Here is a 27,461-nt window from a genome sequence, read left to right on the forward strand (position 1 = left end):
ATTTGTTTATTATATGAATCAAATATTATTATTAAATTTTTACTTACATATTCATCTTCCTGCTCGTCGGCATCTTCCTCAGCTGCAGCAGCAGTTGTCGAATCACCCTGTGTGGATTGTGGCTGTGCTACAGTGGTGGGTGTTGGTGTTGGTGAAACAATGCCAACCGCAACCGGTTTGGAAGAATTCACCACAGCTGCTGGTTTCTGTACCGGCTGTGCGGCACTGGTGTTATTGGTGGTTGTCACGGCTACTTGTTGGTGATTATTTGCTTGGGTTCGTGTCTCGGTGGGGGTTTCTGTCACAACTGGCTTCGTGCCGTTCTGTTAAAAGCAAACAAAAATCATTTAACAATTGAAACAAATTTAATAATTAAGCGAAATTCAACAAATACATAAATAATACTTAATCACTTAATTTCAAACATAATTTGGAAAAGTAACTTAAGTAAATATATTAATTTTTATTTGATAGATAGAAAAAGAGATTCATTTGCAATTCCAAATAAATACGTAAACTTAAAATTAGAGAAAAATATTTGGTATGTGGTTAATACTGTGAAGCCTTATATCTAAGTTATTTAGTAAAAATACGAAAATAATAATAAAACAAAAATATAAATTAATTAATTTAGGCGGCAATAAAGAAATACGTATGTGGGTCAGCAGTTGTGAAAGCAAATGGAAAAGAATTGACTCAGCTGGATGGGAGCCCCTCGAGCGATCATTACGAAAGCAATTAGGGGCATTTGAAGTAGAGACATAAACTTGACCCCCGACCCTGCCCACTTGATCTTCTAGTATCATTTACCTCCTCTGGCAGTGACATCAAATTGGTGTTCTCCTCATGCCGACTGCGCTCCACCTTCAGCTTCTGGGCCTTGGCCTTCAGATCCTTCGGATGCGGCGTATTCTGACGCACAAATGGCGTATCCTTCTCCTGGGACACCTCCTCGGAGAACTTGACAACGGTGCGCGACGGTTCGCGTTCCTCGTATGGCTCCGAATCGGATTCCAGATCGCGTGCTGCGGGCGGCAAAGAGTGAAGAATTTTTATTAACAATTTGGTTTTTAATTGATTGTGGTGTTTAACTAATTATATTATTAGCAGCAAACGGCATGCGCATGCATTCGTACAGTTAAGCGTATATAAATATTTACATTAAGATCGGTTAATGGCCCGTGGCTTTCAGCTATGTAAAATCAATAAATACTGCTGCCCATTGGAGAAGCAACAAAAATCTAAACGAAAAACAACAATGGGCGCGGAGCGCAACTATTTCCGAATCTGTAGCATAAACATTTGCCAGCAAGGGGCACGCAAGCCACAAGGCAAGAGGGCCCAATACAGCACTCTCTAATCCATCAATCGGTTATGAGAGTGTGCGCCATAAATTTTCACACAACGTAAACAATACTAAAATTGCAACATGTGGGCAATCCAGTTGAACTCAAACCTCTCAACAACCATTTGGGGACGAGGCGGGGCGGTGGAGCGCAATAAACAAATGCAAATCGTTGTTGCTGACGGAAGTTTCAGTTTGGGGTCTCAAGTAGCTGCATCCAATGTCAGCCCATAACTTATCATAATCATTTTCACTCATTCCACAAATATTTGAAATGTTTAACACACCCAGCGGGTCGACGACGGTGTCATCATCATCGTTGCTGTTGTCATTGATAACTTAAGTGAATTTAGCGGATCTTAAGCAGCGTTTTTATATGGAGATTTATGTAAATAAAGCCAACTACGACGCGTAAAAACAATAATAATACTAGGGCCCAGGGGCGTCTGTGTGTCTCTTGACCGTCAGACAGTCAGAGTTTTAATTGGATAATTTGAACAGCATTAAAGTGACGCGGGCGCAACCATTTACATCACTTACATCGAATACATATAGGGGAGGAGGCTCTATTGATGTATTGCCTTGAGATCTTTTTCACACAAGTGTGTAAATTGCATGAAATATGTTTCATGTTGTGATCATTGAGGAACCGAAATGAGTGATGAGATTATAGTTGTATTTTTAGAAGCTATTTGTGTATGCTCAAAACTGGTTACAAAATATTATTATTATTATTGACGAGCTGAAAATGAAAACTACGCAAAAAAAAAACTGCCACAACCACAATAACAACAAGTTGAACAATAAAAGTCAATAAATAGTAAATAGTACAGTGAAGCCTACGAAATGCTAAATCAACTAACTGAAACTGGGATCAAAGTCTTCAATCGAGATGCATTCTAAAATAGAAACTAAGGTGATAATTGATTTAATAACTATAGACGAGTCTCCGATTAAAAAACTAGTAAGAAAGCTACTCGGTGTGGTCGACTTTGGGATATCCGCTACCTAAATATGTATACAAAATAAATATACCGAAATATTACTGAGATATACCGAAATGTGTATTTGGTATATTGATGTATAAAAAGAAATCTACTCGAGTATGTTTGAACGTGGGATATCCGCTACATAAATAATAAATATACCGAAAAAAACTTAGATATACCGAAATGTATATTTGGTTTATTGATTAATGTATTTGGAATACCCGCTACATAAATGATTGCTATACTAAAAATACCAAATATACCGAAAATTTATTTATACCGAAATCTATATTTGGTATACCAATACAGTGTTGCTCGACTTTGGGATATTTGCTACCTTAACAATAAATATACCAAAAAATATTGAGATATACCGAAATGCATAATTGGTATATTGATATAAAAACTGCTGTACAAAAAAGTACCTATCTATATCTCTTATGTCAGGTCATTGTCATCGTTATATAACGTCTCGTAGCTGGTATAACAAGAAACAGCTCAACCAGGGGTTTGTTAGTCACGATTTTAACGTGGTCAATCGATAGGCTAGCTATCAAAGTGATAGCAATAGTTGAGGTAGATTGCGATTGATACATCATGGGAACCTCTCTTATCAACATTCCAGGAAAATCCAAGATAGCAAATACAAGTACAAATTTGCTTATATTTCTTCAAGTGCCAGGCTTGACTGTACCATTGAGTTGGCCATCTGACAGGCCATTAATCAATGCGCGCTCTTTTCGCTTTTGACAACAACAACAACAACAAAGCCAAGAGTCGGGCGCGCGCTCTAAGAAAACGATTAATATTATTAAGCATCGGCGGCGTTATGCGATTACTCTCGAGTATAATTACGGCTGACATGTCGATCTTGTTCTACATTCGCTCTGCGATGACGTCATGACGTCATGATGCGCTTACATCCAATTTGGTTGTGAATGAGTCAAACAAAGAGAACGCCTATGCAGAAGACTCTTTGATCTGGCATGCTGCCACTGACAATCTGCGATTACCCGGGAACTACTCGGGAATGAACCGACACCCACAATTTCAATTCTTTCAAGTGTCCGATCTGTGATGGAAAACACACGCAACATAGAGGGCAAAATATATTCCTGTCAAATGAATGGGAATGTAAACAGCAAATAATAACATTATCAAATCAAACAACAAATCAAATACACGCACATTGCCAGAGTGTGTGTTGGGTGCGTGTGTGTGTGTGAGTGTATCAATGCTTCTCAGCTTTAGACGAAGCGGCCAACGCCCGGAGACTCAAGACCATACAACTTGTTGTTATGTGATTTATATGACGTCATTTGATGGCACACAAAAACTGGTTTTCTTTTCATTTATATACAAAACAGTAGAAGAATAAAACACAAAACGAACAAACAAATAACCAAAAACTCTGAACTAACAATAACCAACAAGCTGGCTTCACCTGGCCAAGAGCCAAGTTAAGATGCCAAAGCTAAAACAGTTTTTCAATATTATTTTTTTTTTGGCATGCAGAGGGAGCTTTTGTTTATTATATGCACACTAAAAGGTTGAGTTGGGGGTTATATATACAAATTTGTAGCACTCTATGTTATATAGAATATGTAGTATATAGATATGATAGCGCTTGTTATGGTAGTAGAAGAGTAACAGACAACGCAAACCTTTCTGTTGATAACTGAAGAAATCCATCGAATCGAATTTTTCGCTTGATCTATAAAGCGCCTGGGGTGGATAGTCTTTTTTTTGTTTTTTTTTTTAGGTGATAATTTTGGTTTGAAAGAAATGAAGGTGAGGTGTGCATTATGGTATAGAACGCATTGAAGTTGTGTAAAGTTGCGAAATAAACGAAAATAAAATATAAATATATCGAATCAAAAAACGTACATAAAGATCATTTAGGAAAAAAACAAAGTGTGTTTGGTGCTTGTCAAATGCACTTGAAATTTTACGCATAATTTTAAAGAGCCAAATCATCACATACGAATTTTAGTTACGAAATTGGGAAATTTAGAATTTAGGCTAATAACTGTTTACAAAAAAGTTTGCTCATTGCTTTTATGCCGAGGTGCGCTTATCTTATCGCCAGGCCAGCATAGATTTCAGATATTGCACCATGATACTATGGAATGTATGCCAGTTACGTTAGATAAGCGTCCGCCCCACATTTTTGGCCAGGCCCATGACTAAAGTTGGGCTTTACGCTAAAAAGCAATGAGCTAACATTCATGACCTCAAGCACCAGTCACCAGTTAGCAGTCACCAGTTATCGGTTTATGGTTCTATATTTATATATTGGGTTCACAACTTACCCGGTGTAATCGGCTGATATTCCTGTTGGGGCAACAGATAACACGAGAGCACTTGTTCGCCGGTTTCGGCATCCGTGTCAGGTTGGAACGTGAGAAGTGGCTGCGATTGATTCTCCGACAGCCAAACGGCCTTCAGTTGCAAATTGACCAACGAGTAGGGCAAATACAGCAATTGATTGCCACTCACATCGAGCACATGCAACACGCTGCAGTTGCCCAGCTCGGGCGGCAGTTTCTTGAGCTTGTTATCGCGCAGACTCAACACACCCAGATTGCCGCATTCGCCAATCTCCAGCGGCAGATACTCCAATGCATTGCGATCGACATTCAGGTTGCTCAACTTGCTCATGCGACCAATCGACGCTGGCAACTCGGACAGAAAGTTCTCCGTCAAGATGAGCTCTTGCATGTTATCGCAGCTGCAAAAAAAAAAAAGAGACACACAAATTTATAATTGAAATACTTTTGCGCGATTAAGTTGCGTGTTCTAATCGTGTCTACTCACTTGCCAAGCGTATCGTTCAAACGCTGTAGGCGATTCTGGTCCAGCTTCAAGATGGTCAGGCGACTCAGCTTGGCAATGCCATCGGGCAGTGTCTCGAGCAGATTCTGTGCCAGATCCAGATCGGTGAGGCTAACCAGTCCGCCAATCTCGTTGGGCAGCTCCTCCAGCCGATTCTCTGACACATCCAGATACGTCAGCTTTGTGAGCAATCCCAGCTCTGGTGGCAAACGCTGCAGCTGATTGTGATCCAGCCAGAGTTCATGCAGACCCGGCAAATAACCTAGATATGGTGGCAAGTCCTCGATTTCGTTGTCGCCCAGATCGAGGCGTTTCAGCTTCGTCAGCTGACTTATCGTTTCGGGTAAATGCTTAAGCAGATTTTCACGGAGCTCCAGCGATTCGAGCTGCGTCAAACTGCCAAAATCGGCGGGCAATGTTGTGAGAGACATATCATTGAGGCCCAGCACGGTTAGATTTTTCAGCTGTGAGAATCCAGATGGCAGTTTTGGTATCGGATTCGAGCTGAAATCGGCCACCTGCAGGCTCTGCAGATGCTTAATGTCATCGGGAATGTCGGGAATATCTGCAAGGACAAACAAACAAAGTAAATCGATTAGCAAAATGTTAACTTTTATGTTGCTGTCTGTCTGTCTATTGCTGCTTAACAACTGCTCATTTCAATGACCTGCTTCAATCGATTATCGAGCTGAAGGCTGTCCGCCAACGCGCGCAATATTTCTTACGCATGAATTGCGCCCAAAGGGTGTCCCCAATATCCAATACCTAATTATTTATAAATCTGCTATAAATATTTCATGAGCAGGCGCATACGCAGTGCGAAACTTTAAAGAGTTCTCTCCCAAAAAGAATCTTTTGTATATTTTGTGTTCCACATGCGGATTAACTATTTAAGGTACTGAAACTATGCGAAGTATGAGCGAGTGTACTTGTTAAGCTATTCAATTCATTTCCCATCGTTTCGGTTCATTCATCCGCCGCACACACAAACAAACATTCCACGGTTGCTTTGTTATTGTTGCCACACCAACAAACACACACACACATAGACACAACGGCTTGATAGAGCGAGACGAAGCGTAAAATGACAAACGAAACTTGTTGATCGAATAAATTTTCAACAGTCAAAGCGGAAATGCGCACGCAAAAGCCCAAGTTCCCATATTACACATATGTAAGTGTCAGTATCTGTATCTATCCCTCCATCGGTGTGTATCTGTGTGTGTGCGCTCGTGTGTGTTCCTGCGGTTGTTTGTTTATGCGAAACACACCCACAAAAGGCCACAAGAGCCTCGCACAAAAGGTCACCGCAGTGGAAACAGTGGCAGGTGGGCGTGCAATCCTTTACTACGACAACCACGCGACTCAACTCAACTCAACGCGATGCGATGCGAAGCGATACGATGCGACGTGTAAACTGACCTAGTTACACACCAACACACACACACTCCAGACTGTGGATAATAACTTGATGTTACTAATACGACACGTGGGACTTGCAGCAGGACGACGACGACAACTTCAGCACAATAGCGTGTGGCAGGACTATCGTCCAGGACATGTTCGAGTTGCAGCGCAACAATAAACATATATAGTAAAAAAAAAAAAAAAAAACAACCATTGACTGCCGGATGTTCCTCCAGTCAGACCTTCGCCATCGCCATCTCCATTCGAATGCAAAAATTTGTGCAAATATGCACTGAATGAAGTGTGGATAGCTGAAGGGTGTAGCTAGCATTCAATTCAATCGTTTTCCCTTGCTCTGGAATTTGTGGCATGTTTCTGATAAAAACCTTTACTGCGACTGTTTCTACTGCATTCGTTTATAGTCAATTTAATTAAAAATATATAGTATAGTATAGTATAGTATAGTATATGTGTATGCAGCAAATATTCGTATATATTCGTATTTAAATTTATTGTCTGCCGCATTGTGAATTATGCATGTGGAACAGATAAAATGGAAGCACACTGCGCTCAGTCTCTGTGTGTGTGTGTGTGTTGTCCGCATTTAAAACCAAATGAAATGCACATCGAAATGGCAACCAATATGACAATTTAATTGCAAATTTGGCTTTTTAATTTAAATACTTTAGGCAAATGAATCACAACATTTGAGATACCTTTAAAATGCTGACTGATTATACTTATATTATCATAGGCGGGCAATGCCGGCTGATTTAAATATAACTTAACAAACGTATTCATAGCAATAAAATACATAAATTAACACACGTGCCTTGCGGTTATTCATATCTATTGCTATCAAGCGGCGACTATAGATAAATATATAATAGAAAAATTCCGCTCGATTATTGTTAACCACTAACTAAATGAGTGCAAGTAACAATCTAAGTACTTCAGGTATCTAAATTTAAACATCTAAGAGAAACGCTTTTGCATAAACACAAATCAAATTTGATGGAATCTAAAGAATAGAATATTGATTTGACGTAGGCTGTTGCATGGCAACAACGTGGAACTTGAAGACAAAAAAGAAATCGAGATCGATCCATCAACAAGAGAACCCAGACCCACACACACAACACTCAGAATGATCCAAACAGCCGTAGACAAATGGACGCAGCAAGACGTATCTTATAAACACACCAATACACATGTATATATATACTCTATATAGGCACTTGAACAATTGGTAGCATATGGGCCGCACGATGCTCTAGTTATTTGGGAACACACTCACTCGCACACACACACACACACACACGTTGACAATGTACTCATTTGATATTTGGCTGTAGGGCAACAAAATTGCTCAACTGTGCGGCACAGTTGGCGGTCATTAGATGGGCGACAGTCACACAGCAGCAGCACACGATACATTGACCTTTAGCGAGACTCGAGGCGCGTAGGGAATGGGAAGCTGGCACATTTGGAAACTCATTAAGAGGCTCGGAAATGAAAGGAAATGTTTAGGCTCAGCAGTTTTAATGCCCCTGCTCCTGTCGCCCCTCAAAAAATGTAATCAATTTGTGCAATTATGCAATGAAAATGAGAGCAGAGCACAACTTTGTTGGGTGTGCCAAAAAAAAGAAAAATGTATATGAAATATTTTATCATTTTTATAGAGCAGAAGACAATGCAAAGTTGCTTAAAATAGCAAATGGACCAGGAACAAGCGCTGGCAAGCCTCTGATATTATAAAACCTATAAATTTTAATAAAATGAAACCAACCAGACACACAGACAGACAGACAGGAGGATCGAGGGAGGTGAGATGTGGCAAAAATTCGGCCAGGCGAAACGTCAGCGACGACGTCTACGACGACGTCAACATTGTGGATGAAAAGCAATGCCAGGCAACAACGAACAACGACAACAAACACATATGCTTGAAAATTCTTTTCAATGTCATTGAACGAGCAAATATTTTAAGAGCATGTCGTTGTCGTTGGCGTCGTCGTTGTCTTCGTTCTTGTTGCTGCTATGCTAGTCATGGCTATGAAAAATGAAATGATTTGTCAGATATCAAGGCAGAGGCTGAGAGGCAGTCAAGTCGGCATATCGGCATATCATATCAATATGAGTTGCACTTAATGAAGATGATGTTGAGCTGCTGCTGCTGCTGCTGCTGCAGCAGATGCAGATGCAGATGCACAGACGGAGCTTTTCAATTTACACAGCCAGGTTAAGTTGAACTAATCCTCTCTCATCCGCAGCGCCCATGTTTCCATGTTATGAGCTTTTATGGCACGTTGCCATTTGCCATCTATTGAAATGGAATGGAGTCGTGGTCGTGGTCGTAGTCGTCCTCATTCTCATTCTCAGTCCCTCTATCAACAGGCACATCAACATCAACATCAACATCACCGTAACGTCACCGTCAGCATGCAATTTGTGCTGTCTGTGGCATTGTTGATAGGGAGAGAGAGAGCATCCTTAGCAACCACCACACACACACACACACATACTCATTCACATCCAGCAAAATCCCAAAGCGGGGCAGCAAGGAAATAGAAATGGCTTTCCGCCGCCTCTGGATGCTTTATGGCGCGTCTCATAATAGACGCCATCTAGCATATTGCAGACGACACAACTGCAAAACCGCCATCCAACTGGCTGAGCCAACCCCAAGCTGGGCTAAGTCGTTCAGGGAGTGCGCTAAGTAAATGGCTTTTAATTGTAGAGGCGATGCAACGATGCAACGATGCGTTGGCAGCAACCTGCAACAGGTGCCATTAAATGCAATTAAAGCGTTTAACAAGCAAAGGCAAATGGCAAAGCCAACTTCCAAATACACTTTTCCACCGAAAACATTTAGAAAGCCAATTTATCAGTGTCAACATTTTGATTTATCTATATATGTTATCACTTATTTACTGCAAAAGATATATTTAAAGTGCTCTCAGTAGGTGACCCACATTCATTCAAGTTTACGATTTTTACAGATTCTTCTGTGCGAAATATAATAAATGGGTTGTATTAATTTCGACTGCATAAATTTATTTTATGCTTACAACACATTATTCAGTAATAATCAAATGCATGCGAATTGCCTCACAGCATTATGCATATTTAAGTATGATCGTAAATCTGCGCATAGTTTAATGATGCAACGTAAACTTTTATCTATAAACATATTAATTTGTTCCCTCCTAAAATCATGTTTCATGTTTCTTCACGCATCAATCTATAAAATTCGCCATTAATCTATAATTTTTATTGCGTAAAAATCACGATATTTTTCTAGAAATTGTGCCATAAATTGAATTTTATGTTAGGTCAATTAAAACAAGAATAGTGCGAAAAGGAATGCGATTATTGAACTGCCAACTAATCAAGTTATGAGCAATTGACGGAGATGTTGCTCAATTAAACCAGTTGAAACGAGTACGAGAATGTTTGTAATGCTTTTGTCTAACATCTAATAATAATTTCTTCCACATTTTCAAGATTATCTACCGTAATTGCTTTCCCAGCTATGTACACAGCTACAGCTCTGTTTAAAGTATCTGTCAGATGCAGCAATTATCCAAACACATGTACGTACAGCAAGTGAGATTATTTTGAATATCTGAAGTGGACGTTTGACAAGATAATATATTGTACTTTCCGTGCGCGTTTATTTATATATACTTTCACTGGCATCGCTGTCAATCAATTAAACGCCGTATTCAATTAATCAAAATCCCAGGAGGAAGCCAATCGCACCTGATGCTTATCAAAGTCAGAACAGGACAGAGTGTTTAAAGCACATTTTTAAGATTTCAAATTGATACAGCAGCAAATTTGTTTAGTGGATATATTTGGGGTCAAGTTTTGTGTTTAGAGTATTCATTTGAATTTGTTTGCTTTTCTTCCAGCATGTTGTATACTTTTCTGCCACAATTTGGCAATTCTCGATAGATGTTTTTGGCTGTGCTGTGATTGTGATTGTAGGCAGTGTTCGTGTCGTATTTTCGCTTTTGATTTGTTGCCCGCCAACAGAAACAGAAACACAGAGAAGTTTTGTTCGTCTGTCGATTAGTTTTTAATTGCAGCCCCCAGTGACGTCAATCGCTGGCAGGCATTTGAAATATGTTCTAATATATACCGAGAGTACACTATATAATACATATTTGTACACATCAACGAGGGGGTAAGTACGATGTGAGAAATGAAATGATTTTTCAATTTTCAATGTTCGCTTTTCTCATTTCTTGATATAGTTTTTGTTTAATGCCATTAATTAAACAATTTTTGCTGTCTGTGTGTGTGTACTTCTGTGTGTATATATTTTACAACAAATTATTGTTGTATTTCTCAACATTTTTACAAAGTCATGGCCTCTAATAATGTAAGAGGAGGCCACTGATTTTTCGCATTGTAGTTGCCCCCTCTTGAGTTTCTTTTTTGATTTGTCGCCGTCTGTCGAGGGTCTTTGCTTAGCACAGCTTAGCGTTTGTTGTTTTGCCGGGCCAACCAGTAGAATTGCCAACAGTTGTCTCAGGGCAAAAGAACAACAGCGGAGAATCAGCAAAAGCCACTTGAATGAGTCGTTGACGTCGCGAAGGCAGCTTTGCTTGCACTCTCGGAGCAGCTTAACTTTGACCCAGTTGACGCCTCAATTGCAACAGTGAAGAAAACATAAAAACAACGAAATGTAAAGAAGAAAAAAAAGAAAAAAGATGACACAGATTCCATTCGACTTTTCGTGCCGTGCCAAAGCCAGAGCCAAAGCTTGTGTCGTGGCTGACAAAGTGCACGGCTCTCAAAAGCCATTTAATTGGGCTTTTTGTTAGATGCATTTATTTTCCATCTTCTTGGCTTTTGTCAAACTCAAACTCGCAACTGAAATCGGTCGGTAAGGTCGTTCCCATGCCACATGGGCAGAGAGCTTTAAGAATTTCGACAAAACAAATAAACACTACAAATTCACATAATAATGAATTCCCACAGTTATCTATTTGTTCTCCCCAATTCTGTATCCCCCACACATATGTACATCTAACATGTATACCAACTATTATCGTATCGTATATTTACTCTGAACGTTTTCTCTCTCTCTTTTGCTGACATATTGTTTATTTGTCTCCTGTCTAAACCGTACACAAATGCAAATAAACTGGGCTTATCAACAGGCAACAGCAGCAGCGACTGTAGTGTAGATTTTGCTAAATATAAATTCACAAATTATTATGTATTAATAAACAAGCCACGAAACAGCAGCGGAGAATTGCAAATTGCAAACTGCAACAAAAACAAATTGCGAAACGCAACGCGCAAATAAACAAACAATTAGACGAACTCGCAAAAATAATAAAACAAAAGCAGAAAACTGACGAGTGTTTCGAGTGCTAAAGAATTCATCATACACTTCCCCATTGAAGAGACGAGCAAATACATTCAGAGGTTCAAAATATATGACATACGAATAACAAGTAAGAAAATTAAGGTCGAGTGTGCTCGACTGTGAGATACCCGCTAGCGGTTCCCGAAATAAAAGCAAACCAGTGCGGCATGAATATTCGGTATATTAATATACTGGAAAAATACTGTAGTACACTAAAATGTATAATTTGGTCACATTTAAATATACTAAATTAATATACTAAAAATACTGTAGTTTACGAAAATGTATATTTTGTTGAATATACTAAATGAATATACGGAAAAAATAATACAGAATACCAAAATGTATATTTGATTAAATATACTAAATATACTAAACAAATACTGCACTATACCGAGATGTATATTGGTTACACTTAAATATACTAAATCAATATACTAAACAAATACTGCAGTATACCGAAATGTATATTTGGTATATAAAACAAATTTTAGCTTTATCTTGTATAGTCCCTTATATAGCGCCGCGTCAGCGTTGCTGATCAGGAATATACATACTTTATGATTATAATATATATAATTTTATACCCGCTAAAAAGGGTCAAAGCCAATAAATACCCTTCACCCTATGGGTAGCGAGTATAAAAAGAAAACTAGCCCAATTGTCAGAAACACCTCAAAGAGTTCCAAATTGCCGCCAACATTTTAAGGTATTTCGTGTCAAAATTATAGTACTCTTGTATGTAGTATAAAGGGTGCAATGAAATACGTAGCTGCAGCAGCGCCCTCTAGCGTACGTTTCGCAAGCAGGTCAACTTGTCATAATAATTTACGTACAAACTCACGGCTACTAACAACGACAATGCTGGAGTCCACAACACCTGCACAACACTCACACACACATACTCGCCCACATAAACACAAATACTTGCACATAGCACAATCGGCCATACAAATTAATGTTTTTATTAGCAGTGTTAGTGTAGACGATTACGTTGCACAGTGGAACTAAAATGGAGATGTCAAATAGTAAATCAAATATGTAAATTCATTTCACATTCAATTATTCCTTTACTAATCGTAAATTGCGAAATAAACAAATCAATTCAATATGCAATATTCGCTAATTGATCCCACTGTGCGGAGCACTTACAAATGCATCGCACGTCGTCTCAGTTGCCGTCGTTCAATTCTTTTGTCAAGTGCAAGCGGGCGTATACGTAATGTATTTTTGCGTGCTGCGCTTGGCAGCTTGTTTCGCTGTATGCGTGTTTGCCGTGCTGTGCTCTGCTCTGCTCTGCTGTGTTGTGTTGTGTTTGCACTTGCACAACGGCTGGCATTGCCATTGTTGTGGCCACACAGCGCACAACCAACCAGCACAAATCAAGCGCACTAATTTTACACCGAATGCGCCACAGTTGAGAATTGTAATTTTTTCTTTCTTTTTTTTTTAGCTGCCAGGGAATAAAAATACCGCTGCCAATATAGAAAAAAATGCATCAATACTATATATAAAAGGTGCAACCGCACCTGCCAATTGTGGTTTTCCCTATTAGCTGGCGAGTTCAAAGCCATCAAACGACATCCGAGGTGCCATTAATAATAACAGCATTTGAGCATTGGTAATTGAACGTGAAAGGCTCTTTTTTTCGCAAGCCACCCACACAGAAAGAGAGAGAGAGAGCGACAGGCGGAGCAAATGGGAATTGGAAAACTTAATGGTGATCTGGCAACACACACACACATTTCTAATCCTAAAAGGTTCAGTGATTGGAGATAGTTGTTGTTCGGTCAGTCGCTGTGATCACAGTGATCATAGCTGAAAATCACAGCTTCTCACATCTCTAGCCTTTCACCCAGTTTCAAAGCACAAGGCGACGATTGCTGGGTTCCCGCCGTTCACTTCAAATTGCATTGCTTTGGGTGTGTTTACAGATCATTTGTGGGTCATATGCATAAGCAATCAAGCCACAGCAAACGGCTATGCTCAGTCAGCAAACACTGCTTGCAGCACACACTGCAATGCAGGCCAATTCGTTTAATGAGTGCAATCAACTTGACAGACTGGTAATACAATACCGGCTCCGCTTTTTTTTTTTGTCGTCTCTGAATACTCTGTGTGATACCTTTGTGTCCCCAAAAACGGAAATAGGAAGCCACAATAAGTTGTTGGTCTGCTGACAACGTCAACGAAATTATTTCACTCTTCAGTGCCGGCAAAACAAAGCGCCCAAAAAAAAAAAATCGCTGCTCGATAATGCAATGTTTCGCTCTGAATGAAATAATCGTTAAATATATTTATAATGAAGGCACGTCAATTATATTTCGAATTTATTACTGAACAACAATTTCCTACTTTATGCAATTTATCTGCATAAATATATCAGCTTGGCAATGGACCTTTTAATGCTCAGTCCGCCCCTGGTTCTTTAAATTGCATGAATGAATAACGGCGCTCAATGAAAATGAATGTGTTTTTGTGTTGAGTTGTTTATACCCTGTAGACATGCAGAGGTAAAAGGCATATTATAAAATATCTTGCATTGAAAGAGTTTAAAGGCATCGCATTGAATTAAAGAAGTAATTATGAACTTCGAGTAAAGCACTCTTTTCTTTCTACTTTTGTAAATTACTTAATAGTCGCGCATTCTCAATGACCTTTGCCAATTATTTCGATACAAACACACACACATACATATATGCATGCGTTTTTTAAGCACTGCACTTGACTCCAATTACGAGTTGGTGTTTACGGATTTACGCTTGCTTAAGCAGAAAATAAATATGTATACGATATTCTTCTGTCTGCCTGTTTGCATTGAAGAGAACATGAAACGAGAACTTTTTCTAGAGAAGCTTATCAAGTTAACCAGCCAGCTCTCATTCACTGCGTTGCGTTGACAAGCAATAATAAGTAGTTGAACAACACTCGTCGAACTCGAAACTTTACAAGTTTAAATCATATTTATCGCAATAAAGCAATGGGTCAAAGTTTTCTGAAGTGCAACGGTGACTTATGCGACTTCTCGTCGACTTTTTCTCTGGATAACAATAGCAGGAGAAAGCCGACCACAAAACATGTTGACTCACTCGCCCACAAGCCACAACAAGCTCGCAGTCACAGTCACAGCCGCAGTTGCAGCTGAAGATGCAATTAGATTTCAAATGCAATTGTTTCATGTCAGGCAATATGAGACTCAATTTGTATCACAATATCCATCCCGATGGTAACTAGTGACAATCAAACGGATGGACGCCTGTCCCTGTTAACGATTTATTCCAGAGCATTTACGGCAACAATAGAAACCCATCAATGTCAGTAATAATTATTTAGCACTTGTTGCATGTTGCATTTGGATTTGGAGTTGGATTTGATCAACTTACCGTTTCGTGAAACATCGAGTTCGACAAGATTTTCAAAGTTTTGTATGTCCGGCGGCAGGCGACCAATTTCATTGTCACTCAAGCCCAGTTTTCTCAGGCGATGCAATCTGAAGAAATTCTGCAAGAGACGAGAAGGGAAGAAAGAAAAGTTTGGTTTAGTCTTTGGCACGACGACAACACAATGCAAAAGTCTCCTTTCTCTCTGGCAAACAAAAGACAATCGACAATCGTTTTACAAACGTTTTTTTCCCACTTCATCTCTCCCTCTGTCTCTCTATATATCAGAGATCGCTTTCGTGGTCATAAATTTCAAAAGAGTTTGTCATTTGTAAACACCGTGACCGTCGACGTCGTCGTCGTTGTCGTCCCGTCCGGTTGCTTGTTCAGCATCCTTTTGAGTTAGAAGTAGTGTTTGGCTCGACCGTGTTGCTTTCTTTTCGTCAGACATGTCGCCAGCGAGCAATTCATTTATGAGCATCACGATTTTCCCGGCCACATCAATTTGATGTTCGATTTATAATAAATTATTTCGGCGCGCCTTCGTACTTTCCCAAAAAGTGAAGGGTCGCGATCACGGTCATAAGCATTCCGCTGACCTTCCAAAAATGTGGAGCATGCACAGACTCCGACTCAAACTCTAACTTCGACTCTCTCATGTATTCGTTAACGTATTCGTCTACTCATCTTTTGGCACTTTGAAAAGAAAGCAGCGCCCCCCGCTTGTGGCTGACTCACTGAGTCATAGACCTCAAGGTTAACAGCCGCACCAGGGCGGCAACATCATCATCATTATCATCATCATCGTCGTCGTCGTCGTCGTCGTCGTCGTCAGCGTCGCTGCTTTTATTGTGCCAGCGATTTTTATCGGCCATTGCTAGCTGGCTGGCTTGCTCCCCTCTGTCTTCCCCAATCCACTCGACTCCGCTTCTTGCCCAAAACAAAAAAACCCATCACACACACAGCCGGCAGTCGCGACGTTAATAATAATGAAAATAATTCGTAGTTGTACTCGTAAAAATTATTAAATTCTTTTTCGTTTGCCTTTAAGAATGAGGAAACCGTGACCCGATAATATTAATGACCCGTTTTGCAAACAAATACAAATATTTCATACCCTCGTCGTTATATACGACGTAAATTTCCGCTTATTGTTCTTATTGTAAACTAGTCTTAGCCCGCTTCAAATTGGCTAATGCCAAAGTAATTTATATTAATTGAATGCTTTAATGAAACTATTTTTATTAGCAGAACACAATTTGTTCTACACAATGTCGCAATCGATGCTTGAAGTCACTTTTTGCCAACTTGTTTCATAGAACAGCTCAAAAGTATTTATAACATGATGAGGTTTATATAGTGCAGAGGGCTTTCACCAAGCATTTGACTTTTCTCTCTTGATGAAAAGTCTTTTGCCATTGAACATTTCATCAAACGAACCGCAACAGAACAGAAAATACACAAAATACAACACAACAAAAAAAAGAATGGTGTCATTTCTGTGTGTGTCTCGGTCAGTTCGTCACAAAGGCAAAGTAATAATGCTCCCTCATGGTTATTTTTCGCTTAATTTCCATGCCTTCTTTTTTGCGAGTACCTACGAATGTCCCAGATTCTGTTTCGCTATTTATAAAAAAAAAAAAACGAAAGGCCTTTCCACAAATCATGCGTCAGAAAGTTGTAACTGTCAGTGACAAAAGCCAACGACGACAACGACAACGACAATGGCAAACGGCAACGAACGAAAAATGCAGGAAGACAAAAGGAAAAGCATAAAAAATACACTCACAGTCCGACTCACACTCGAGCAAATTGCATATGAAAAAGGCCTGAAAAAAGTGCGCCTTCGGGGTTCAGGTGGAGATGCAGATGGAGAGGGGTGCAATGGCCGCCAATGTAAGGGGATAAAAAGAGAGAGAGAGAAAGAAAAAAGGGAGATGGAGAGGGACAAGAGGTGATGACAATAAAAACGAATGCGAATTGCAGAAACTTTTAGCCAAGTGCAGCGCCCCTCCCCCAAATGCGCCGCCCACCCGAAGTCTCAGTCGGTGGCCCACGCGATGCAATGTTGCAGCGGCGGCAGTAGCTTGTTGTATCTTTTGCAGTCACTCTTTTGCATGGCCATAAATTACAGACCGGCCGGCATTGCCGGCATACACGATACGAGACTACGACTACTACCAGTTTTGCTACTCACACTCACACTCACACACTCACAGTCTCACACTCATGCGTGTCGTTGAGGCAGGCAAGCAGCCAGCACACTTTTACTATTGTATCTAGTTGGAGCAGGCGCACAGCAAGCAGCAGTTGGACGACTCAACTAGCCAACAAAACTAGTAGCAGTCTTTATTGTTGGCCAGGCCAACAACGAGTTGTGGCCGCTTTGCGAATGGGTTGCATCACATCATCATCATCCACAGAGAACACAAATACAAACACAAACTCAACGCAACGCACGCTGCACTTGTTGGCTTGGTTTCGTTTGGTTTTATGTTGTAGTCTCTGCTGGTTATCAACTAGAAACCAGGCCACATAATTCAATTGATTAACCGAAAAAGGGATGCAAAGTAAATGCAATTAGCTTTGTGAAAAAAGCCACTTTGTGCGGCCCAATAGAAAAACTTAATAGCTTCGCATGCAGATACATTTTAGATGCAAGGCTGAGATACATTCTCTGTAGAATGCAGTGGGTGTTTTTTCTACTCTTTTTTTTTTTTTTTTTTATTACTGCACTGAACCATGACATGTATGTAAATCACAAACACACTTGCATACACACACACACTGCGCTTCGTTGATTTTCAGTAATTTTATAATGTATCTGCAAGTGTAATCAACTAAATGTATCTCATCGTCGTTGTCGTTTTCGTCGTCATCGTCGTCACACACACATGTGCATTCGGAGCCATGCTTGGTGGTGTGCATGTTGCAAATGACTGGGCGAGCAGCAAAAGGTGAGCGCAAACTGAAAACGACACACATGATGTAGGCAAAACGAGTTCTAGATACATTTCGCATATCTCGTTGCTGCGAACTGCGAACTGCGAAAACCAGCTGAGCTAGAACAAACACCACACTACAGCACAGACAACATAAAGCTGACGAGTTGGGGACGAGCTTCAGTCACCGTTTAAAAAGACTGTGAAGATACTCAACTCATGTGTATGCATGTCTGTCTGTCTGTATGTTGCCGCCAACCGGCAGTGGTTGTTGCAACATTTTGCAGCAATCGCAGATACATGCACACGTATCATGTATGTAGATGCGACTCCAAAGTGCCATCAGTCTACTGTGTGTGGAGTCTAGGCCAGTTGCCTGCTGGTTGCATCTGTGCGCCTGCTTAAATCTGTACATCTTCATTTTTCTAGCGACGCATATAAACACACACACGCTTGCCACAGAAGCCACAGCAGAGCAATAGATACAAGAACTTCTATTGTTGCAGCCACAAGTTGCATGCAAAGCAGCCAAAGCAGAGCATGTTGTTTATTATCTGTGTTAAGTATCTTCTGGTTAATACAGTAATTTAGATTATAAGCCAGCGATAAATCCTCTCGATCCACTTCGATGCAATTAATTTTGCTTGAGACTGTACAGAAATCGACGCTTGACTTGACGTCACTTAATGTGGCATTGTTTTCAAGCAACTAATAAACAGGTAAGTCCATTAATCGAAAGCACTTGACTAACTGATACCCTGCACTATCTATTCCAGATTGTTAATGAAAGTAATGTTCAATTTACAATCAAATAACCAAGACATGAGTGAAATATGAGATACATTTTTCTCTGCACATACCTCTTTAGATTAGCTGATTGCAAACAGGGTATGAAAACTAATTGAAATAGCTTGGGAATATTTATTATAGCTGAAACCGGTTTAGAGCGTCGACGCCATAGAAAAGCGTATAAGTAAGCGGCAGAGTATGTGCGGTTATTTAACTAACTGTGACCAATTGAAAAGGCTAAATACCAAAATCAATTCCAAAGTTTGGCAACAACATGAGCACATCGAATGTGCTATCATTTAGGCCAGGTTAGCTTATGTTTGGGACTTAAGCTAGGCAAGCTGAAAGCATAAGAAAGAGCGAGAGAGAGAGAGACAGATCGAGACGCCATTTTAAATTCTATTTAGTTGTTTTCATAGCAGCGACAAACAGCCGCTGTTGCTGAAAAAAAATGATGTCATTGCCAACGCGCTTCGGTATTGTGTTCCAAAACCCAGACACTGAGACAGAGACAGACACAGACATGGTTAAGTTCTCGACAAACGCACCTGCAATAACACACACACACACAGCACAGAGAACGCGCCAGTTCAAATAGCGAAAGCCAAAACAGCGGCAGCCAAAGTAAGGCAAGGTAAGTAGTTGGTTTGGTTCGCTGGTAGCCAGAGACCTCAAGGCAGGTGATAAGAAGCGATTAACTCTTATCTTATCGTGCGAGCGTGACTAATTGGCCCAAATGAAGAGGGCCCAAGAATGAGCGTCGTTGGAGAAGCAGAGAAGCTCATTGCATACACCCAAAAACAAGGGAAAAGCACGAAAATTCAATGAGTTTCACTTGAGGTAGGTTCCGTGTGAAGTTGTGAGAGTAAACTGCAAATTATATTGCATTTGAGTTGGTAAATGTGTGAAAGCAACTATTTAAATGCAGTTTAAAAAGGAAATGGTTTTTCTTTTATTCTTTGCATTTGAAAACTGTTTTCTTTTTTTTTTTTTTTGTATCTTCCGTATTTATCTGTTCAACTCTAACTGTGCAATTCTGCCAAAGGGGCAATATATTCTAATGTATGTGGAGCTGTCAAGCGACTAACGACATGAATTGAGCGTGGAGAGATTGAGGCAGATTGTCGTCGAGTTAAGAGCAATTCAATTGAAGCACGGTTGCTGCCGCTTCTGTTGCTGCTGCCACTGATGTTTATTGTTGCTATGACAACGCGGAAATTGTGTGCAACTTTCAAAAGAAGCAAAGGGTTGATGTCCGACTAGCTCCCAGTATCAGCAACATAAACAACAGCAGCAGAAGAAGCAACCACAACAACAACAACACATCCGACGCTGTCAGTCGCTCTTTTGGAATTCAAACGAACTCTGTGGAGAGAGAAAGAACATCATCATTATGGCTGTCCATTGTCGTCATCGTCGTCGTCGTTTCTCTTGTTGTCATCGCTGGTCAGCAACATGTTGTTGTTGTTGTTGCTGCTGTGGGAAGAAGAGGCTAAACAACTTGTGGGTCCATTGCTCCAGTAAATGCTGTTGCTGCCTCTTCTCTTTTGCCATGCGCTGCGCTTTATTGATGTAAACGAGCAACAAAAATTTGCATTAGAAGTTCATTAGCGAGTGCGGCTAACCGCAAACGAAGCTCTAGAAAGAGTGAAATCCCAATGAAAACTGCACAATTGCCAAGACATGAACAAAGCAACAGCAACAGCAGCAACAGCAGCAGATGCAACAATTGCATTGAAAATGCAGGAAAAAAGTAAAGAAAAACTCGACTGACCGCAAATGAATTGCAGTCGATGCCTGGAAGGCAGACAACCAAATACATGTGTACTATATAAAGTTTTGTTTGTATATAACCCAGGCAACAACTGACCAATCACCTCCCCCTCAACACCCCCCTGACACAACAATTCTTCAGTCCACCCACCACTTGTTGCTATGTCAACGCCTCGCTTCTGTTTACAACCACAGTTGTTGTCATTTCTATACCCTGTAAACAAAAGAAATGCGCATAGTGGGTATTATGGTAAGGTTTTTCACATGATTCAATTACGAATTTTCCCCTAATATAAAAATCGATCAATAAACAACGAATTACTACAAGCAATATGACACTTTGCTGCTTTACTATAAGTAATTATTGTTGTGAATAAATGAAATAACATAAAATTCGTGTATTCGATACGCTTTCCAACACTATTTATATCTTAAACAGACTTCTTTTATGCAAATGCTGATATTTGGGAGAATACGAAGTAGTTCCGATAGCTACAGCACCTTTTTATTAAAAATTGAATATAATAAGAGAGGGAAATTAAAAAAGCCAGCCTTTTTGCACTACCAAATTAAGTAAATAAAGCTGTGTTAAGATTTAATCTATCTAGCATTAGCATTTGGATTCTTTTCAGTCAGTGAATGAATAAGTCAGTCAGTCAACATAATGTAGTTTATAAATTTATATTAGACACAAATATTTATGAGGGCATAAAACTATTTCATCTAGTATCCACCACAATATTAATCTTTTCTTTTATTATTTTTAGTCATTTCACAGAGTATTTTCGCGTTGGTCATTCGATTGTTGATCAGTTGTTGTCCTCAGTTTGTTTGTTCGACAGCTGCATAAAAACGGAAGCGAGCTGCGTAACTAAGTAAATAAATAATTTCAACTCATTTCCATGTACACAACAAAAACAATGATTCACAATTGCAGACGCAAAGTCGCTGCGCTAATCGCTGCTAATTGCCAAAGTGGACACCAAATGGTTGTCTTCTGCTGTTGATGTTGCTGTTGCTGCTACTTCTGCTGCGGCGACACTTGGCTGTTAATTAGAACACTGGTCGGTGTCGTCTTTTGATGTTTAAACAGCGACATAATTGGCATACGATATTTTACTATATATGTATGTATGTAGTAGAAGTATTTCTCAATGTGGTATCTGCATGTTGCGTAATTGGAGATTCAATTATGCATGCATGCCCCATGCCACATGCCGCATTCTTATGGACACTGCCACCGCCACCATTGTGAGAGAAAAGAACCGCGCCCCACACTGCGCCTCCGTATTAATTAAAGACTTCCGCCTGAACTGCCAACGGACGTCTTTTGTTGTAATTATTGTCTTGACGATGCGCTGCTCAGATATCTCGCCAGCCAGACAAAAGTGGGCAGAAAGCCAGTCAGAGTCAGATTCAGAGAAAGGGCTCGGGGAAGTGGTGTGTTAGGGGAACTAAGAGTGTAGCGCTGGACAACAACCCTTCCCTATAGATAGAGCGGACAGGTATAGACCAAGATATCAGCTGCAAATTATAAGAAACTCTTTGCTTTACTGCTGGCACAATATAACAAAAGCCAGGGGGATGCTGGGCTGCATGAAAGTAGCGCAAACAGAACCTCGGAGAGTTCAGTGAACCTTCCAAGAAATCTTGACATTTTAAAGCAACAGTGCTCACTCGCTAAACAACTATCTGAACTGTAATTGCCTATAAGAATATGATAAAGAATTTATGAACGCAGTCTCCTATATGTTAAAGAAATTTCCTATATCTAAAATATTAGGTTAAACTAATGTTGTACTGTAAAAAGATAAAGCTAATTTCCTAATAAATTAACCTAATTATACCAAACAAGTAAGAAAGCTACAGTCGAGTGTACTCGACTGTGAGATACCCGCTACCCATTTTGAATAAAAGAAACATATTTTGCGGTATTTTCTCAAAATATACCGAATATACTGCAAAAATACTAAAAATATACCAAATGGTATATTTGGTATATCGACATAGTAACATTCAAAATATACCATAGACGGCACAATATACCAGATTGTCAGCCAAAGCAACTAAGACCCCTAGTAAGTAGGCATACAAAAGTAAATAACTTCGACAATTTTTATCTGATCGGAACCAAATTTTCAGGATCAAACTACTATAGTAAATATTGTATATACCAAAATTCGCATCTGCTTCAAAATTACGCTTGTTATTCGATCTTTTTTTTGCGGGGGCGGAAGTGGGCGTGGCACAAACTTGATCTGCGTGCAAACATAACAAATGCTGTCGAAAAAAAATAAGCTCTATCTCTTATAGTCACTGAGATCCAGTGTTCATACGACAGACGGACAGACGGACAGACACACAGACGGACAGACGGACATGGCTAGATCGTCTCACGCTGATCAAGAATATATATACTTTATAGGGTCGGAGATGCCTCCTCTACCTGTTACATACATTTCCTGCCGGCACAAAGTTTAATACCCTTCTACCCTATGGGTAGCGGGTATAAAAATGTGTTAAATCATTGTGATTTTAATAAGGGGTTGTTCAACATATCTTTTTTCCTAATATTTAGAAGATAACATAACTTTTGAAACTATATTTTGCACAACTATTTCAGACTCCTATATTCACTAATTATTATAGAATTATAAGTTCTATTGCACATTTTCATAGTTTATATTGTTATAACTGTCCAATTAGAAAGGTTAACATACCTTGTACGTAAAAAATAGAAAACTTAAAGTAATGAAGAAAAACGTTTTAAGATAAGATAAGAGACTAAGATAATTTAATCATATGAACTTTTTCTGCACTATTTAATGCTGCAAGTATACTAAAACAAAACGATTCGTTTTAGGCAGCTTTCACTGTAATACCTAAAACGCACCTTGGTGGGCTATAAACGAAGTGTTTTACAGTTGTTCGGGGCTGCGACAACTAGAAGCTTATTGTAAGCTGCTGTGAAGGCTGCTCATACACATACACACACACTCACTGACATTTCTATAGATATCTGTGTGTGAGTGTGTCCTTTGTATACTGACCTTTGGCAAATCGCGTATGTGATTCGCATCCAGAAAAAGTTCCTCAAGGGTACGCGAGTAGCGCAATATTTCCTCGGGCACTTGGGGCAGCGAACAGTGGCGTTTGTCCACAAATTCCACCTGCCTGTTGCAGCCTTTGAAAATTGGAATGCACTTGAACATGGCTGCTGGTTGTTGTTGTTACGTTGTTGTTGCTCAGTTGATGACGTATTTACGAGTTGAGTTGTAGTCGGTGTTTAAGCGTTGTTGTTGTTGTCGTTGTCGATGATGTTGTTGCTGTTGTTGTCTTTGCACAACAACAACACACACATAGAGGAGCGTAACGTTTGCAGCATCTGTTGCAAACGCAAACGCACACGCACACTTACACGTACACGTTCACTCACTCACACAGTGACAAATACACTAATACAGAGCCAGAGACAGGCACGCGCAGTTTTTTTTTTTTTTTTTGGCCCTGCACTTTTTTCGCTTTTATTTTTTGTGTGTGGCTTTACTTTTATTTTTGCGTTTTGTTGTTGTTTCTTTTTTAATCGCACACTTTTATCGCACACGTTTTGCGCACATTTTGCAGCACAAATTTACTGCAATTAATTAAGCTTTTATTACATTTTGTACTTTAGCGCGTTTTCTTTTCGTATTTGTATTCGTGCTTAACTCGCGCGTTTGCGTTACGAAAAACTTGAGCAAAAAGGAATCAAGTCGACGAGGAGGAAGAAGAAGCAGCACACAGCACACGTTCAAATTCCTTGTCTCTTTGCCTTTGCTTGCCTGTCCTTGCCTTACGCTTTTGTTGTTGTTCTTGTGTTCTGCTGACTCCGCAGCGAGAGAGCGAGAAGGAATAATCGAGAGAGAGCGCGCAGACTGACTCAGTGCGTGCGTGTGAGTGCGTAAAAGAGAGTAATAAGAAAAATAATGAATAATAATAAATTCTAATTGGCACTCGAGCTTATTGTTCTTGCTGTTGTTGTTGTTGTCGCTCTCGTTGGCCACATTTTATCACGTAGAGCAGCAAGTTGTGATAATTGTTGGCAACTCTCGTCGATTGGTTGGCAACGCGAACGAGGCAATCGCCGCATTTGTTGCTTCGTGAACAAAAACGCAGAGAAGCAACAAAGCAACAACAATGACACTTGACTGCTGCGAATGGGCTTAGAATGAGAGAATTGTCAAAGACGGCCGTCGGCCGCAAAGCGTAGATGAAAAACAAAAGCAGCCAGCAGCCAAAAGCAGCAGCAGCGGCGACACACCAACAAAATAAAACAGACAACGGAAAAAACTCCACTTGGGTCGAAAAATTCAAACGAAATAAAAAAAAAATAAAGAGGAAAATTATAATAAACACGGCCAACAACGACACACCCAACACACACAAGCATACGCATGGACAAGCATACACTCACACACACACACTCACGCCCAAAGCCGGGCATAGGCATTGAAATAATTGTGAGCTCGTTTTGGTGCCACTGTGCAAGCGTATGTTTTGGAATTTACACATACAAACGCGCGCTGCGCAACAACAAAATGCTGGTCATAGGCGGCTACACAACCACAACTACAACAACATAGTCCAGGCCTGGCCAGGCAAGCAAAGCAAAGCAAGCGGCGTCTCGCTTGTTTTGCACATTTTTTTCGCACGCTTCATTTTGCCACTTACAATTGTGCCTTGCAGTGCTGTGTGTGCGCTTACAACAAATATGAATATTAACTGTACGTAAGCGCAAAAAAACACAACTCGCCAGCATACAAGTAACTACTACACACACATACACAACGAACGGCGTTTACAGAAATTAACGTACACAAAATTTACGAAGCGCAGCGCCCGTCGTTTCCACCGCTCGCAACAAAAACAATTCGGCAACTGTTCGTTCTGAACAACAGCGTGACCATATGTTTGCTTTTAATAATGTACTCTTTTTAGTGGATAAATATACCAAATATACCACAGCGTTTATTGTGGTTACACTTGATTTTCAATAGGAAAAAAGTTGATATATCTTATTATTATTGATCACATAAGAATATATCATTTCATTTCAACGTAAACATTAGAATATAGAATATAGCAAAATTCAATAGTGAATGGTGGTGTATGTGAACATTGTTTGAATGCATTTACTGGTCAGTCTTGTATTCTAAAGCAAAGAAACTTTTAAGATTTTTCTTATTTTCTCTTTTTATGTAGCCTTTAGCCAGTATACCTGATAATCCAAATTATTCCTCAAATAAATCCACAAATTGTGGCTTAGCATTAATGTTGTCTAATGCCAGCCGTTACATTTTAAGATTAACACGAATACGCTCAAATGGCAATGTTGCCGTAACAGACATCTGCTAAATAACATTTATGTTAGCGCTCAGAGCGTGAAGTTGGTTGCGATTAAACGCAGAAGTGTTGGTAAGTGCGGAAAATATGTAGCAGACTTGCGCGCAATAATTTGAATCTAAATTTGAAATGAAAGTGTTTGAGAGAGTCCGGTACAGTAGAAAATTTTGAACGAAAGCTAAAACAAATTTAAAATAAATGCGCAAATGTTCTTGTTATTTGAATTACGTATGTTTAAATTCATATTAAGATTATAAATTATAATTTAAAGTGGAAACAATACGAAATATTTATGCTTAAAGATTAGACCACAATTTGACACTAACCAGGCCACCAGATTGTTTACTTTGTGATCTTAAGGCAGACAACAAATAATGAAAATAAGCGTCGACTGCCGTCGACTGCAAACAAAACCAAGTGCAACCTCAGCGCAGACATTGTTGTGTTTGTTTATTGTTGTTGTTGTTGTTGTTGTTGTTGGTGGTGGTGGCTGTTATTGTTGCTGCCACTGCCACTGACAAACACAGCTGTCGAGTGGGGCGCTTAAATGGCAAGTAAACTGCAACTCTTTGCTTTGCTAATTTTACGTTTTCCTCCCCTTCCTCCCCCTCCCCATCCCCCTACTCACTCGTTTTTGTGTGGCACGACAATTGTGTGGGCGTGGCAAGCGCTTCTGCCAGCCAAGGTGCTAAGGTAGGGGGCGTAATGGGCGTGGCTGTGCACTTGCTGCTTATTATTTGCACTCGGCAAGGCCAAAAGCATAATAAATTGAGAGAAAACAGCGAGTGTGGATGAAACGCAGCGGAGGGGGGAGGGGAGGAAGAAGAAACGCGGAAGGCGGCACACTTGGAAATCTTTTATTCATGAATGCCACACCCCACCTCCTTAAACCTTTGCCCTCTGCACAACCATAAAAATTGCACAATTTGAAGAACCACGAAACGAAGCTGGAGACGGAAACGGGGGGACGAAGACGGAGATGGAGGAGACGGCGACTGAGACATTTTGGCCAAAAAAGAAGCAGAAAAATAAGCGAGAAAAAAATACTGAGGCGCGCCTCAAGGATTTCGGCAATGGGCTGAATGTGACTCTGACTGGAAGAGGGAAGAGTGGAGAAGGGTGGAGAGAGGGAGAGGGGGAAGGAGAGGGGGGCGGGGACCGGAGTCTGTCGCCGCTGCAGGCGATAGTTGCATAAATCATAAAAGCCCCTGCTGATGATGTTGTTGTTGTTGT

At 40.1% G+C, this 27,461-nt stretch overlaps 1 protein-coding gene across 22 annotated transcripts in view; it reads right to left on the bottom strand.

The window, feature by feature from the left end:
- LOC117573835 (protein lap4) overlaps positions 1-25,770 on the bottom strand; it is a 66,196-nt gene extending 40,426 nt beyond the window's left edge. For 18 of the 22 annotated variants that reach the window (XR_007955326.1, XM_052007223.1, XM_052007221.1 and 15 more), the window contains exons 1-8: positions 25,557-25,754; positions 23,897-24,480; positions 15,346-15,463; positions 5,152-5,734; positions 4,647-5,065; positions 3,999-4,073; positions 811-1,025; positions 48-323 (exon numbers count right to left, since the gene is read on the bottom strand). Coding sequence is in view for 21 of the 22 variants with exons in the window: in XM_052007223.1 (XP_051863183.1) it covers positions 48-323; positions 811-1,025; positions 3,999-4,073; positions 4,647-5,065; positions 5,152-5,734; positions 15,346-15,463; positions 23,897-24,058 (1,848 nt within the window). In the remaining variant the exon portion in view is untranslated. Of the gene's footprint in view, positions 1-47; positions 324-810; positions 1,026-3,998; positions 4,074-4,646; positions 5,066-5,151; positions 5,735-15,345; positions 15,464-23,896; positions 24,496-25,556 lie in introns of all 22 variants that reach the window. The other 4 variants (XM_052007218.1, XM_052007238.1, XM_052007217.1 and 1 more) reach the window with 3 other exon arrangements.
- Positions 25,771-27,461: the final 1,691 nt, after the last annotated feature.

This window comes from Drosophila albomicans, chromosome 2R, assembly GCF_009650485.2.
Source record: "Drosophila albomicans strain 15112-1751.03 chromosome 2R, ASM965048v2, whole genome shotgun sequence".
NCBI classification, from domain to species: domain Eukaryota; kingdom Metazoa; phylum Arthropoda; class Insecta; order Diptera; family Drosophilidae; genus Drosophila; species Drosophila albomicans.